The sequence below is a fragment of the Saccopteryx leptura genome, chromosome 1, assembly GCF_036850995.1.
Source record: "Saccopteryx leptura isolate mSacLep1 chromosome 1, mSacLep1_pri_phased_curated, whole genome shotgun sequence".
Classification (NCBI taxonomy): domain Eukaryota; kingdom Metazoa; phylum Chordata; class Mammalia; order Chiroptera; family Emballonuridae; genus Saccopteryx; species Saccopteryx leptura.
Window position 1 is genome coordinate 248,020,229 of NC_089503.1, and position 16,938 is coordinate 248,037,166.

General features: G+C 51.9%; 1 protein-coding gene across 9 annotated transcripts in view; it reads right to left on the bottom strand.

Annotated features, from left to right (window-relative positions):
• Positions 1 to 16,938, bottom strand: part of PTPRS (protein tyrosine phosphatase receptor type S) — a 103,764-nt gene that overhangs the window by 50,990 nt on the left and 35,836 nt on the right. For all 9 annotated transcript variants that reach the window (XM_066344799.1, XM_066344808.1, XM_066344807.1 and 6 more), the window contains exons 2-5: positions 11,988 to 12,179; positions 5,751 to 5,896; positions 4,804 to 4,945; positions 1,630 to 1,818 (exon numbers count right to left, since the gene is read on the bottom strand). In XM_066344799.1, the coding sequence (XP_066200896.1) occupies positions 1,630 to 1,818; positions 4,804 to 4,945; positions 5,751 to 5,896; positions 11,988 to 12,078 (568 nt within the window). In that variant the 5' untranslated portion in view covers positions 12,079 to 12,179. The remainder of the gene's footprint in view (positions 1 to 1,629; positions 1,819 to 4,803; positions 4,946 to 5,750; positions 5,897 to 11,987; positions 12,180 to 16,938) is intronic.

Genomic DNA, 16,938 nt, shown 5'->3' on the forward strand with positions numbered 1-16,938 from the left:
CTCACAATAGTGCCAGGGAGTAGGCACATTCTATAAGGAAGCTGAGACCCAGAGAGAACATGCTCTGGGTCACAGCTGACACCTGACCCAGGCCAGCAGGACCTGAGGCCCATGCTCTTAATCATTTCACTACACTGGGGAGACAATGGTGGAAGCCAACAGAGAAACAAGTGAATTTTTAATGTTGCCATCATTCCATTTTGGGCTGAACCCCCAAAGCTGCAAATATCATCAGACAGATTGGGAGGGATCAGGCTATCTCTCCCCAGTGCAAAAACTCTGGGTTTAATATCTGCCCTTTTTCCAGGCTTAGGTCTCCCCTGGGGAGGGGAGCAGAGAGCAGAGAGCAGAGGACGGGCAGACAGGCTCCTCAGAAGGTGCAGCTGGGAGCAAGTAAGGAGCACTGAGAATGAACGACCGGACAGCCTTTAGGTATGGGCGGCTCCATGGTGGACTCTTCAGAGGAAGGGGAGAAAAAGTACAAAGAAGTATGCTCTAATGTGTGTACTCACAATGGACTGACACACGCAAGAGTGCATACAGCACATCCCTACCACGTGTCTGCACACACAGGACTGCGGCCTGAGCTACGTGCGCATGGGGGGCCTGCCCTGGGTACACGTGCACGGAAGGGACTGTAACATGGGTACACGTGGCTGAGATGCGCGTAGACAAGCTCTGCCCTGGGAGGGAGAAGGGCTGCGTGTGCCCACAGATCAGACCAGTACAGGGAGCTCAAACACACACACACACGGACATATCACGAAGCAGGGGGAAAATGGACACAATACACACAGCCCAGCCCCCCACCCCCAGGCATATGGATTCACAGATGGGGCTCACAGGTTCTATGCCAAGACACAACTGTGGAACCACCCATCTCTGAGGTGACCAAGGCATGGTGCTCTGTCCCAAGGCTGCCTACCCCAGCTAGGGCCTAAACAAACAAGCTAAGCTGCCTGTCTGTGCTCCATAACTTCCTTACTGTGTTGATCTTGGACACACTCTAACCCTACCGCTCTCTATGGCTCCCACACCTTACCTGTCTACAGCTCACTACCCCTCCAGAGAGGCCAACTACTTCAACATAGAAGATACTCTCCCTATGCCACCTCTCATAGTTTCCATTACTTTGGCTCTCTGTGCCCCATTACATACCCAGTGGTTAGGCATTGAAGATGGCCTTTCCTTGCTACCTGCCATGGCTTCCCATCACCTCTGCCTGTCTGTCCCCCTTTGTGTCCCCACTGCAGATAACCACTATCCTCTGTGGCTTTCCATCACCCGTAACTATCTGTGCCTCGTTGGGAACCCACTACTGGGTACTGGAGACACTGGGGCCACCACTGTGCATAACTGGGCCAATTATATGCCCACTCAGCATTAAAGAACTCTCCTCCCACCACCTACCACTGCTCTTCATCACCACTGCCAGTCTATGCCCCACCATGTCCCCACTGGTTCAGCTCTGAAGACACTCTCCCCTCCCCATCATCTGTGCCCTGCATGGCTGCCCATCATCTCTGTCTTTCTGTCTCCCATGAGCCCACAGGGCTTGGGCCCTAGAGAAGCTGCCATCCCCCTGCTGCCCACTGTGGCTCCCAGAGCCTCCTAGCCACCTGCACTCACCTGATCTCAGCTGCTTGATGCGCCCGTTGCTGGCACTGGGGTCCACGGGCAGGAAGTCCTTAAACCAGGTGATCTCGGGGTCAGGGTTGCCGCTGGCAGCACACAGCATTGTAGCTGTCCGCGTCCGCTCCACCACCTTCAGCTGGGGGCCCATGTCGATGTTGGGGAAACCGGGAGGCAGCTGGTCCTCTGCAGGCGGAGACAGGAAAAAAAGGGTGGAGGCTGGTTATCACATGGCCACTCCCCAGGGTAGGGCTCTGGGACCAGCTGCCCTATTTCCCCAGGGAAACAAGAGGGCTGTAGTTGCGGCCCACATGGGTCATTGCACAGAAGGAAATGACCCCAGTCCAAAGTCCTGAATGCTAACTCTGTACCAGGTTCTGTGCGTGTTCCTTCCTGTGCCCTCCGCAGAGAGGGGGCCTGTTTCAGAGGGGGAAACTGAGGCTCAGACACACACCTGTCCCAGGTCATATAGCCAGGACACAGCAAGGCCCTTAGGTCTGGTAGCTGTAGAACCCCATACTGGACCGGACCTACTGGGGCCTGAGGTAGTTCAGGCCCTGAGGCCTGAATGACCAGAAAGGTGGTTCTCATTAGTTCCAATGACATCACCAGAGGTTAAAGCCAAAACAATTGGACCTTAATTCCTGGTGCTCAGGGCTGGCCTGTACATGTAGGAGGCTGGGGGTCTGCCTGCAACCCTCTGTGCTCCCGTTTCCACATGTGTGCATGCACGTGCATAAGTATTCACCCATGTACACACTCACACCCCCTGCATGTTCACATGTTAGCACTTCCCATGTGTATGTAGATCTGCTGGGGTCCCCATGAGCATGTGTGGGTGGGAGCAGGCACATGGGTGCTGGGGGAGGCCGCAGTCTCCTGATGTTAATTCAAGCTCCTAATTAAACAAAAATGTTCATCGCGTACCACATTGTGGCCTATTCCTCAGAGTTTAATTAAAACAACGGTGTGGGAGGCGTGAGTAGAGTCCACAATCAGGTAGCAGGGGAGGGATGAGGAGGGAAGGAGTGGCAGGGAATGTTGGGACCAATAGCTCAGGCCTTCCTCACTCAGCAGGGGCCACTGTGGGGAACAGGAGCTCAGGGCCTAGGGCTGGGGATGCCAGGCATTCCTGGGTCAAACACCCCAGGCTGTAGGCCCAGCCCAAGCACCACATCCTTCCAGCAGCTGGAGCACAGGGAGATGCCAAAGAGGCCTTGATGGGGGCAGGGAGCAGAGACATTGCTTTCCCAGATGCCCAGGGCACTTAATAGATTCACAGTTTGTTCTTTTAACTCTCTGAGCACTTACAATGGAGGCTGGCACAGGCCGAGGAGAGGGAGGCTATTCCATCTGTGCCGGGAAAGGTCAGGGCAAAAGTATCTGCTGGGAAGGGGCAAGGCAGGCCAGGCTCCGGACTCCTCCCTGTTCCCCTCCCTCTTCCCTCCATCCCTCACAGGACAGGTTCTAGGACCCATGGAAAAAGAAACAATGGGGCCTCTGGTTAAAAAATTATTAAGAATTTCCAGATGGCCTGACCTGTGGTGGCGCAGTGGATAAAGTGTTGACCTGGAATGTTGTGGTCACTGGTTTGAAACACTGGGCTTGTCTGGTCAAGGCACCTGTAAGAGTTTCCTACCCCCTTTCTCTTTCTCTCTCTCTCTCTCTCTCTCCTCCCTCTCTAAAAAGAATAAATGTAAAATAATAATAATAATAATTTCCAGATGGTCACAGCAGAGCTTTCTGAATGAGGGACCCTGCAGAGGTCACTCACACACCAGGGTATAAGACAAAGTGCCCTTGGGGCCAATGGGATGCCTCCTCCCAGGGCTCCAAGCTGACCGCAGCTCTGCTGTCCTGGAGGGCACTGGAAGAATGCCACTCTGGGAGGCGTAAGGGGGGCACCTACCATCAGACCGCTGACTGTGGCTCATACTTATAGATCAGGGTATTATCCCTGCAGGTGACAGGAGCAATCCACCTACCTGAGAGCTGCAGAATGGCTGGTGGCCAAGCTGTCTTGTTCAAACCAGAATAACAACGACAACAATAATATCAGACAGATAGACTTGACCAAGTGCTTACTCCCTGTGTAGCACTGCATGAGTCTCTTATATTGTACACTCATTTGATTTATGAAACCACCCCATGTGTTAAGTATCATTATTACCCCACTCTGGAAGTGAGGAAACTGCAATTCAAAAGAAGTTCATTAACTTGTCCAAAGTCACACAGCTTCAGAGTGGCAGTGTTAGGATTCGAACTCAAGTTGTAGGGCCCCAGGCTAAAACCACCTTGTAATAGAGAAGGCAGTAGAGAGCAGCTGTGTGGAAATTTGTGGCAAGGCTGTCTGAAGGCTGCTGTTTTATAATGAGAAAGTAATTTTCTGGTGCCCCCAGCCAACTGAAAGAGACCAGCAAACAGGCCAGCAAAGCAGTGTTCCCAAAGGATCCGTGTGAATGTATGGGGAAGTGGGGGCAGCTGTTTCTGCCTGCCAGTATCTTATTCCTCCTTGTTCCTTTGGGAAAACCATGCCTTACTGACCATGTCTAAGCAGCGAACATACCCTGGACTCGAGGACTCCAGGAAGAGCTCTGCCAACCAGAGTCCTCTGATTGTTCCTCTAGCCATAGTCACTGGCTCAAGCATGGACAAGCTGCGCCAACGTGTACCAGTCCTGCGTTATTTGGTCCTCCCTTTTAGGTGACGGCTTAGAAGCCTCGAGTTAATGAGAGAGAGGCATCTCACTGAGGATATAGTTGATGTGGAAGAAAACAATCCCAGAAGCAGAGAGAGTGAGCTCTGAGAAAACCATATGAGCATCTAGATCCAACTGAACCTGAAGCTGGTCCACTCTGCATAATTCTAATTACATGAACCAATGAATTCTCTTTCTTATTTGAACCAGTGTGTGTTCAGGCAACCTCTTGTAATCAGAAAAGCATGATTAAGATAAAAAATGAGAATGACTCTAGTCTCTTAACTCCTCCTTCCTGAAAAGGTTTGCTAAAACCTATTAGTAGGCTCTGGGCTCAGTGGTATTAGCGGCTAGAGAAGGGAGATCAAGGTCTCCTGAAGAGAAAATCGAAACCAAGACTTTCATAGATGCCTTTGGCATTTGTCCCCAAAGCCTCAGGCCCAGTTCCCCGCCCCCACCCAGGAACACAGTACCTCGGAGGACAGTGAGCTTGGCATGGACCGTGATCTCCCCAACCGAGTTCTGGGCCACGCATTCATACACGTTCTCATCCCGTGGTGTCCGTAATGGCTGGATCCTCAGCACGGCCCCCGAACTCCCGTCAAACTCAATAGTCTGCCAAGGGCAGGGGAGAAAAGTCAGGGTGAGGCTGGGGTACCGGAGGTCCAGGGAGAGGAGATGGGTTATGTACAAACAAAGAGTATTATGTGTATGTGGGTGTGTGACATGCACATTAAGTCTGTGTAACAGGCATGTGAAGGTGTGTTAGATGTGAAAACATGGATGTCTGATCATGTGCATGTGTATAAATTCCTTTCTGTGAGCAGTGTGAGTCTGTGTGAGTGTAAGATAAGATCGAGAGAGGGCCCTGGACGGCTGGCTCAGTGGTACAGTGTCGGCCTGGCGTGCAGGAGTCCCAGGTTCGATTCCCGGCCAGGGCACACAGGAAAGCGCCCATCTGCTTCTCCACCCCTCCCCCTCTCCTTCCTCTCTGTCTCTCTCTTCCCCTCCCACAGCCAAGGCTCCATTGGAGCAAAGTTGGCCCGGGCACTGAGGATGGCTCTATGGCCTCTGCCTCAGGCGCTAGAATGGCTCTGGTTGCAACAGAGCAACGCCCCAGATGGGCAGAGCATCGCCCCCTGGTGGGCATGCCGGGTGGATCCCAGTTGGGCACATGCAGGAGTCTGTCTGACTGCCTCCCCATTTCCAGCTTCAGAAAAATACCAAAAAAAATAAATAAAAAAAAGATCGAGAGAGGGCAGGCCTCTCCTTGAGGCCACACAGCATGCAGGTGGCAGAGCAAGCCAGCCTGGCAGGGCCCTCACATGACAGGGAGTAGACGGGAGAAAGGTCCTAGCTTGCAAGCGAGCCCATGCACAATTGTCTGGCCCCAGACTGCTTCCCCTCACCCCCCACTCACCTCAAAGCGCTGTGAGTTGACCTTCTTCCCCTTCTTGTTCCAGGTCACTCGTGGCTTGGGGTCGCCCGTGGCCTGACACACAAAGGAGGCCACACCTCCTGACACACCGATCTGGTCTTTGGGTTCTTTGATGAACCTGGGGGGCTCTAGGGATAGAGCAGGAAAAAAGAGAGGCTCCAGTGGGCCCAGGTAAGTGGCCAGGACCTCAGGGGGCCATGCCCCCATCCCCTGTCCAGCCATGGAGTTACTATGTGGGCCTAATAGGAGGGCTGGAGAGAGAAGAAAGGTGAAGAAATGCTGCCATTGGATGCCCCCCACTGCCAAGGAACCCGGGGGTCTGCACAGCCCCAACCCAAACCACCACCACCTAGACCAGGGGTCCCCAAACTACAGCCCATGGGCCGCATGCGGCCCCCTGAGGCCATTTATCCAGCCCCCGCCGCACTTCCGGAAGGGGCACCTCTTTCATTGGTGGTCAGTGAGAGGAGCATAGTTCGCATTGAAATACTGGTCAGTTTGTTGATTTAAATTTACTTGTTCTTTATTTTAAATATTGTATTTGTTCCCGTTTTGTTTTTTTACTTTAAAATAAGATATGTGCAGTGTGCATAGGGATTTGTTCATAGTTTTTTTTATAGTCCGACCTTCCAATGGTCTGAGGGACAGTGAACTGGCCCCCTGTGTAAAAAGTTTGGGGACCCCTGACCTAGACCCTTGAAGGGTCCTTAGTTTTGAAAAGACTTAGATAACTTGATCTAATCCCCTGGTGAGACATGTGGGAAAACTGAGGCAACACACATATTAGTAACATCTAATCCTTCTGATATGCTTGACATGCTGAGGAGCAAGGCCATTATAATTCCCATTTCATACATGAGAAAGCTGAGGCACTGACCAGACAAGGCACTTGCTTCTGACACACACAGCCAGCGGCAGAGAAGGGATTTGAACTGGGCTGGCTCCTGTGCCCACATTTCCTGCCCTTCTCAATGATCTAATATAGTCTCTCCAAGAAAGTGTCACAAAGGAACATGTGTCTTTAACATTCCCTGGACAGTTTCAACTCTGCACCTAGGACAAGCTACAGTATCCAGCCAGACTTCAATAACATTGTTTCCTTTTTATTGACTTTTCACGGTAACATCTGAATTGCCCAAAGGAATACTGCGTTTCCATTCACAGTCATGCTACAATGTATCCTATAAAATGAATTCACTTGATATATCCAACCAAAGGGGGGTGATTAAATGAATAGTGGGCTGTCAGTGAAGTAGAATATTATGCCCCCGAAAAAAAGGTACAAGGATGCTTTTCAAATGTACTATTTAGAGAAAAAAACAGCAAGACATAACATGAAATAGAAAAAAGTGAGGGCTAATAAAAGTGTAGTGACCAGTTGATCCCTGGTCAAGGCACATACAGAACAGCTCAATGTTCCTGTCTGTCTTTCTCTCCCTGCCTCTCTCAAAAAAATGGCGTATTTAGTGCTGTGTTTGAGTGATAAGAAAAATGAAAAGAGGGAGAGTGTGTATCTCATGTCATGTGCACGTGTGTGTTTGGAAACAGTGGCTGCCTCCAGGGAGAGAAAACGTGCTGGACCCAGGAGGAAGGAGGAGTCATACCTCAGTACCTTTCTTAGATTTAGAACTAATTTTCAAATAAACTTAAAATACTTTTTTAAAGGATCAAATAAAAAGGTCAGCCAATTAAAGGAAACTATTAAGTAAAAGTTTGGGGTCTGAGGAGAGGTGGAAAAGGGCTAAACAACTCAAACTATAGCCATACTGGGTCTCTGGGTCCTCAAAATCAGCAGAGAGCAGAGGACCAAGAGGGTTCAGCTGGAAACTTCTGGCTGTTCAGAAGCACAGAAAAGCTCAAGGCAGCCTCAGGTTTCAAATATGGGAGCCCACAGGCCCAGTTTGTCCCATGCATAGTACAGGTTAGGTTTTGAACAAAACAGAGTGCCTGTATCAGTGGTCTGATCAGCCTCACCTCCCTCATTCAAGGCTCTGCTTCCACTCACTCAACTCCAGTGTAACCCCCTGACACAGTGACTGTTAATCCCACTGTAGAGACGGGGCTATACAGATTCAGGAAGGTTACCACCTTGCACAAGGTCACACAGCTCAGAAATAAGAGTACCCAGATTTGAACCTGGGTCTCTCTGTCCCCAAGACCACATCTTATGCTCTTATCACCTCCAGGCCTTCAACCTGGCTTAGATGTTTTGCTCTACACTGAGCCTTGAACTGGGCCCAACTCCCTGGCTCTGACCGCTGGCCGCCCTCCTCTGAGCCTCAGGACTGGTGACTGGTGCCATATGGGGCCCCAGCCAAGGTCACAGGGAAAGTTGTTGTGGCCAGGTCAGGAATCTTACTTCTGGGAAAAGACTCCCTCAGAGCCGTTGGATGAAAGGGCAGAGCAGCTGTGGGAGGCATAGCTGTCTGTTTGTCAGGGCTGGAGACACACCCCTACACCCACCAATCCGAGGAAGGAAACACACTGGGAGCCCCACTATTCCTTCTCCTGGAGTCCCTCCCTCCCCTTTCCTTTGGCAGCCCCAATATCAGTTGGGCCAGCACCTACCCTAGGAGCCTTCTCAGATTACAGCAGCCCAGGTCCAGAACCCCTTTGTCCTCACTGCTGCCTGGATGTACCCCATCATAGCCCTGATCCCGCCGGGCTGAAATACCTGGCTTTTTGCCTCATGGCAGGATGGGAATGGGCAACCCCCTTCCCTAGGACCCCATCATACCTTTCTGTGTTCAGTGACCTTGAGGGGCTCTTGACTTTGATGCCCATTAACACCAGGCCCAGTGAAGCTGCCCACTAACTCCTGGGCTCCCCCTCTCTGCAGCAGTCAACTTCTTAGCCTCTCTGCAGGTGGCCTCAGGATCACTGCCAATCCAGGAGAGCTTCCTCTGCCCACTGCATCCCCTACTAGAAAATTCTTTGTGGATGCCTGGATTCTCTCATTCTCTCCCCTCCTCTTCTTGGCAAAGGAGCCCCAGACACGAGAAATATGCACTGGGTATGGCCAAAGTTTGTGCCAGCAAGCAGTCATTTGTGCTAGGCCTGGTGGGGCTCCTTTCTTACCCCCGCGTCACAGATGGACAAACTGAGGCTCAGGAAGGGTAACTGACCTGTACATCAGGTCACCTAGCTCATGATGGGCAAAGAGCTAGGATTCTAACCTGGTCCCATCCAGCTCCCAAACCTTGTAAGCAGCACACTGAATAAATGGGGCTATGGGTCTTCATTACTGAAGAGTGCTCCAGGGGTCCCTGTTTCCTAGATGAAGAGACTGAGGTTCTGAGTGGTGATGCCAACAGTGCAGAAGCAGGAAAAGGTCTGATTTCTGCTTGTTCATTTCAGATTCTGCAGAAAAGAATCTGGTGCCAGATCCAGAGACCCACCCATCTGTCCCCTTCAACTCTGACTGGGCTGGCCCACAGTATTTTCCTGGGGGAAAAGCCCCCAGGACTAGGATCCAGTTCTACAGCAGAAATCACTCTTCTTGGCACTGGCTGGTGAACACTTCAGCTGCTCCCCCAGGCTCTTTGCATCCCTGACAGCCCCCATCACAAATGGCTCCCTGAAGACCTGGGCTACTCCCTGAAGCTGGCAGTGCCAATCACGATGCCCATAGCCCCCCGTTGTGCCCCAGATGACAAAGCTCCTCCTGCTAAACAGACCTACCTACTGCAGTTGAGATGCACTACCCCTGGAGATGAAGACCTGTTTGAAACTAGACCAACACCTACAGGAATACAGTAATAATCAGGGGCTCATGAAAGAAACACCTATTGAGCTATCTCCAGCTACATGCCAGGTCCTGACTGACATACTGGGTCACACTCCATCGTGGTCCAGTCCCTCAGCTGCTACTATCACCCACAACAGTCTGTCTTCCCCCATAGGAGCCTCCAGAGGGTGCCAATGAGCACCTAAGTCAGGTGCAGCCCCTCCTTTATCCACACCCCTCCAGGGCTCTCACTTCCTTAGTGGTAAAAGCCCAGTGCTCCCCAAACCCACAGAGCTGAGTACAACCTGCCCCGTCCCCTCCCTGACCTTACTTCCTCTCTCTCCTCCAGCCACACAGGCCTCCTGGCTGTTCCTCCAACAAACAAGGCATGATCCTGCCTCAGGGTCTTTGAACATGCTATGCCCTTTGGTTGGGACACCCTCCCCATACCACTTATGTGCACTCCTCACCTCCTTTAAATCTCTGCACAGATGCCACCTACTCATTGTGACCTCCCTCTAATCCTCCCCCATGCCCTCAGCTCCCTTTCTGCTTATCTTGCTCCTAAGCATGTCCACCATCCAACACACTTAGAGTCTCTACCTCACTAGATTAGCAGCTCCTTAAAGAGGGGAGAGTCTATTTCATCCCCTGTGTCTAAACCAGTGGCTGGCACACAGTAGGTGTTTAGGTAAGAACACAGTCTCTCCCATGTCACATGATCAAGCCAGAGTTCAAGCCCAGGACTAGAACTCTGTGATCTCCATCCCTTATCACAAAGGCCACTTTGTGGCCTCAGTTTCCCCACCTGAAAACAGGGATGATCTCAGCTCCAGCATGGCCAAGGCTGGTATTTATCAGTGGAGCAAGATGTTAAGCAGTAACTATATTAGTTATTTAACTGGTGTAAATTAAATCAGTGGTTCTCAACTGAAAATGAGGTATTTTTGTCTGAGGACATATGTTGTCACATTGAGGGTGGTTCCTGGCATTGAGTGAGTGGGGCCAGGGATGCTGCTCAACCCTTTACAGTGCCCAGGACAGACCCCCACAAAGAATGACCAGACCTCAATGTCAGCAGTGCCTGTGGGGAGAAACCCTATGTTAAATGAATGAAAAACTAAAATTTCTTAGTACGTTTAGTCCACCATTCCCACTGCAGAGAATCAAGTCTAGGAAGACACAGACCCTGGGTAAAGACTGGACAGATCATAGCCTAGCCACGCCTGGCCTTTGGCTTGGAGGCAGTTTCATACCATCCTCGGGAACTCAGCCTCTGGAGCCAGGTAGCCCGGGTTCAAATCTGAGCATGGCCGCTTCCTGACTATTGTAACCTAACTGTGCCTCAGTTTCCCCATTTGTACAGTGGGGGTGATGATAACAGCATTCATCTCATCAGACTATGGTGGTGATCTGAATCTGAATTACGCACTTACTAAAAAACAACATGAAAACGAGAAAAAGCACCAATGGAGAAGGCAGGTGTGTGTGTCTCTGGTATTCTCATCCAGCAGTAATAATTACTATGCTTGTGAAATACGGGACTGTGGGCCTACTATGTACCAGACAGCATGCAAGGGCTTATCACATATTCTTGTCACATGAATGCTAGAGTGGGGATAATGTTATAAGTCTCATTCAATCAAGGTAAAAATGGGAGCTGAGTTAGTTACTAGCCTAAGGTCACATAGCAGGTCTTCAGCAAAACCAGCCTGATCAAAGATCCCAATTTCTTCCCCTTCTGGCCTGACTCTGTGTCCCTATGGGCCTGAGTGATGCCTCCGCTGGGCCCCTCATGGTGGGGTGGGTATTGGTGTTGAGCCCACAACTGACTCTCATCCTCTCCATGTTACCACCAGAAATGCAGCCTTGTCCACTGCCTAACTGCACCAACCTCTTTTCCTCACCTCCATGTGCTAACACCTGGAGAAATACCCTTTCCATCGGCAAACTCCTACACACCCACGAAGCCCCACCTCCAATACCCTCTTTCCTAAGAAGTGTCCCCTGGCTCTGCCTGGAAAGTTGTCTCCCAGCTGGGTCCTGGTGTTTCTACCTGAGGCAAGGGAAGGTGAACTCTGGCTCACTCAGGAGTGAGGGACTTCAAGAAAGTCCCTGCCTACTCTGAGCCTCATTTCCCTCACTGGAAAATGTAGAAGGTAATAGAACTGGCATGTTGGGTTTTGAAAGGCCTGGAGGGAGGTGAAGCAGGTAAATCTGTATTTAGCAGTGGGCTTGGCACAGAGCTGATGCTGGGGAAGCAGACATTGTAACCATTATTACTGTTATTCCTTTATTAATACCATCATTACTACAGTCTTTACTTCAGATGTTCTCAAGACTCAGTGCATAACAAGCATCTTACTCAGTAAAATTCATGGAGCACAGAGGCTCCACTTGGCAAAACCAGGGGCCCCTGGGAGGACATGTGTTCACACATACACACGAAAATGCATACTCAGGCATCCACACACTCTGCACCAGGCTCTTACCTTCTGCTGCGCAGCCTCCAACCAACAAGAACACAAGGAAGCCCACGGGACCAATCACAGATGCCACTCCAGGGCCCCAGGCAGGAGCCATTCTTAGCAGTCACCTGCAACCTCCAAGCGCCGCCCTGGAGGAGAGGATGGCCCCAGTCCCTCACAGAGAGGCCTTGAGCCAAGGGTCTGACGAGGCAGCGTCTGCAGAGACAATGAAAGGGTAGAGAGAGCAGGGGAATCCTGGTGGGCCTTCAAGGGGAAGAGAGTCACAGGATGGGGAAGATAGGGTTACAGGACAATGGGGGAGGGTCACAGGGTGACGATGGGGTGGAAAGAAAAGTGCTGAGCCCTTACTATGGATTGAATGTTTTCTCCCTTCCCTAAATACATGTTGCAATCCTAACCCCCAATGTGATGGTATTAGGATGTGGGGCCTTTGGGAGGTGATTGCATCATGAGGGTGGAGCCCTCCTGAATGGGATTAGGGCCCTGACAACAGAGGCCCCTGGGAGCTCTCTCAACTCTTCTTCCATGTGAGGACACAAGGAGACAACAATGTTTAAAAAAACCAGGAAACGAACTCTCACTAGACACCAAACCTGTCGGCACCTTAATCTTGGAATGTCTGCTGTTTATAAGGCACCCCCCCCCCCAGTCTCTGGTATTGCTATCACAGCCCGAACTGAGACAGCCCCAACATGCAGCTGAATCCCAGCACCAAAATGAGCCCCCAAACCTGGACAGAATTCCTAACTGACTCCAGCCAAGCCCCAAACCAGGATTAAACACCAGCTCCAGAATTTGCTCTGAACACCCAATTTCTCCCTCTCATAGCCCAGAACTCTGGAAGAAAGAGGTTCCGGTTAACATTGCTAACTGTCCCTAAAACCAAGGCCCATTTGGCCACCAGTCAGATCTACCAAACACACACCTGTTGATCCTTGCCCTGCTCTAACACATGCTGTGGCTCTTACTGTCCCCAGAGAAAGCCACTCCTGCTGATAGCCACACAGTCTGAGCTGTCTCCCCTGCAAGCCTTTGCCCCTGCTGTGTCTTCTGCCATAAATGTCCCCCTTTCCCACACTACCACATGACAAACTCAGCTGTCACTTCCTTCGAAACCCTCCTTGCCCTCAAAAGTCAGCACCCCCACCCAATCCCACATCCCACAGTCTCAGAAATGACTAAGATCATCCTCCACAAGATATACTCCAGTTTGTAAATTAAATGGAATGTTAATCACTTAGTAGTCTGCTTGTCTCACAAGAATTTAAACTCTTCTAAAGGCAGAAGGGTCCCTTGTCGCATGGGCAGAACCTGGGCTGGCCCCCTCCTCAGTCTCTGCTGTGGCCAGAATCAGGGTGGAGGGCTAGTGAGGGGCAGGGAAAGACCCAAGGATAAGGCCCTCTGACCAGGTCAGCCCCGCGCCCACTCCGGCCATGCCCTGGGTGGGTCTGGGCCATGCCACAGGGATGGCTGCCACATAATGACAGGGCAGCTCCTGTCATCTGGCTCCCAAAATACCCGGCTGTGGTCACCTCGCCCAGCCATGGAGCAGCCCCAGGGAAAACTGGGTGGTGGCTGGGTCATGGCCCAGGGCAGAGGGTAGGGAAGCTGGGATGGGGGCTGGGGGTAGGAGGGATCAACCTACAGTCAGACCAGTAACTGACACATAGTCAGACTAGACCCAGAGAAGGATGTCTGCAAAGTCAAACCACAGGCAGGCACAGGTGCAGTCAGACCACAGATGGAGAGAGAACAGAAACAGTCACAGATATAGTCAGGCGACAGATTTGGGGCCACAGGAAGTCAGGTAAATAAAACACACATAGTCAGACCACAGGCAGGCAACAAATTAGACTTCAGATACACAGAGTCAGATAAAATACATATACAGGGTCACAGTGGGGCAGGGCAGGCACTACACGTACTCAGACCACAGCACAGCACACAGAAACACACAGTCAGATCAGACACACACAGGTCCACACAAAGACACAGACACACAGCCAGACAAGAGACACACACAGGGTCATGGTCAGGCAAGCTAAACAGGTACATGATTGGGCTTCAGGCAAACATAAATATGGAGTCAGGTCAGAGATGTGGTGCACAGGCAGGTAAACAACACACAGACCTCAGACTCAGATGCACGCACACAGTCATGCTAAAGAGGGGCCGTGTAGTCAGCAAACCACACTTTCCCCAGCCAGACAATAAATCCAGACATGTGAAGCCAGATCCCGCTCACACGCACATACGTGCAGACAGGCATGTACATAGACTACAGATACACACTCAGACACCGACAGTTGGGGACTGGGCAGCGGGGCAAACTGGAACCTCGAGCTCAACCTCTCATCTTATACCCCAGCTATGGGCCCTTTAAGAGCAAAAGTGACTGATGAGGAATTTGGAGGCCCAGTTGAGGCCAGGGTGACCACAGTAGCTGGCTCTGCCTACAGAAGCACATCTGCTTGGCCACATCTGGGGAGGAGGACTCTGGCCCAGAGCACTTGGGTTAGCCGAATGAGCCCTCAGAGAGCTTCTAGAGAAACCAAGGCAGCAGCAAGCCTGCAGCACAGAAGGGTCCTAACCAGGGCTTCCAGGCTTACCATGGACCCCCAGGGGGTGACATCTCTGTTTCAGCCTTAGTTTCCTCACCTAGGCCCAGTGTATAGAAGGGTCCAGGCCACAGCTGCTTCCCTTACTCTCCATGCCCCACGGGAGCCAGGGGCAGTGCCTTCTAAACAGGGAAGCTCCAAATTACCCCCTGGTTCCCGCAGCCTGGCCTTGCTGGGCCCATGGCTTCTTGATGTCTGGGCAGGATGGGGCCAGGCTCCTAACTCCCTCAGACCCAGCCTGCTGGGGTTGGGGTGAGGGAAGGGAGAGGACACAATGTTGGGGGCTTTCAATGTCTGGATGACGAAGCTGGAATGGGGGTGGGAAGCATGAAACAGACTAGGAGAGGAGAGGGTCAGCCACCACACAGAAGATAAGTGTGACAGTGTCTCTTAGGCCTCCATGTACCATGGAAGAACTTGCTATGACAAGAAGTAAGACCATGAAAAGCCCATGACCCTCCTCCTAACAACCACTTCCAAAAAGACTCCGAATGTGGGGTCTTTTTCAAGGGGCCTGGGGAGAATACAAAAAAGTCTCGTTGGCCTTGGCGGGCTGGTTCAGTGAACAGAGCATCGGCCTGGCATGTGGATGTCCTGAGTTTGATCCCCAGTTAGTACACACAGGAGAAGTAACCATCTGCTTCTCTTCCCTTCCCTCTCCCCCTTCTCCCTCTCTTCCTCTCTTGCAGCTAGTGGCTCTACAGGTCCGAGCATCGGCCCTGGGCGCTGAAGATAGCTTGGTTGATTCAAGCATCGGTCCAGTGGATCCCGATCAGGGTGCATGTGGGAGCCTGTCTCACTACCTCCCTTTCTCTGACTTAAAAAATAAAAAAGGCCCTGTCAGCTCTGCCTTCAAAATCTATCCCAAATCTGCCTACTTGTTACTTTCCCCTCTTCTGTCTCTACCTGGTCCAACGTCACCCTCAACCACACTTGGAGCCATTGCACTCCCATCCTCACCCCCCCCCCCCCAGTCAGTCCTCACCTGGAAGCCAGTGAGCACCTGAGTCAAGTCCCATCCTTCCTCTGTCCACAGCTCTCCTGGGCTTTCCGCCTCCCTTGAGGTAAAAGCCCAAGGCCTCCCCCAACCTATAAGGTCCTGCACGACCTGCCGTCATCTCATCCCTGCCCTCTCACTCCTCGCTGACCTGCTACAGCCACATGGGCCCCCTCACTATTACTACAACAAATAAGGCACGATCCTGCCCCAGGACTTTTGCACTGGCTATCCCCTCTGCCTGGCTCTCTCTGCCTTCAGATTTAATGTTAATATTATTCATTGGCTGAATATTAAAGGGTGAATGTACATGGGGGGGGGGTCCATCCTCACAAGGAACAGCAAGAAGCAGTACTTAGAGGTCCTAGGAGAAAGATGGGAAGAGATCAGAGCAGAAACACAGACAGTAAGGTGCTCTAGGCAGCTCTGGGCAGGGAAGGATGTGGCCAGGTTGGCAGCCAGCCAAGTCTCTTCCCTGAGCCTCTTTCAGGAAAGCAGCCTGGGACACCACCAGCCCTGCCACTGTCAAGAAAGGGGAACAAAGGCAGGTGCATTGGGGCATAATGCCGCAATCCCCGAGTGCCAGGAGGGTGGTGTGGCTCTTAAAAGGGGAAGAGCCACCTATGGGAGTTGCAGGAAATAATGGGGAGCAAATGAGGCTGGGCCAGGGGTGGGGAGAAAGGAGCAGCTTCGGGACCTGGAACCCAGGGTCCAGGGACGGTCCCACCCAACAGTAAGCAGAGTTTCCTCTATGCCAGGTGCTGAGACATCCACCATTTGCTCCCAGCAGTCAGTTGGAGGAGAGAGGGTGCCCTCCTTTCAGAGATGCGGAAACTAAGACTCACAGAAGTGTCTCCAGGGACTTGCCCAAGACACCAAGCTGGGTCCTGGGTTCTGTGGATCTTGGGTCCAACACTCACATTTAATCACATGACTGTGTCCTTCCTTGGCCACTATGTGATCTCACAGTCTGATATAGCCTGCTGGGCAGCCACTGGGGGCTCCTAGACTGTGCTAATGGGAGACTAGTGGGCACCCATTCCAGCTAGGCCAGCGCCTGGGTCACGCGATTCCAGAGTGGGCCTTGTGTACCCACGCAGGCCAGGGAGCATAAAGGGGTGATTATGACGAAGGACTGCACAGCAAACAGGCTCTGTGTCACCAGCACAAGGCGGGGTCTTCTGGGCCTGATGATGCTACTCTCTACCCCTGCCTGAGGGTCCTGGGGGGGGGGGTCTAGGGGTTCGTCTGTGTAACTCTGACTCTCAGGAGACTTCCCATGGCCTCAGACCACAGGAAGGGAAGGCTGGTGATGTTGGCAGTGGGGTTTGAGGACACT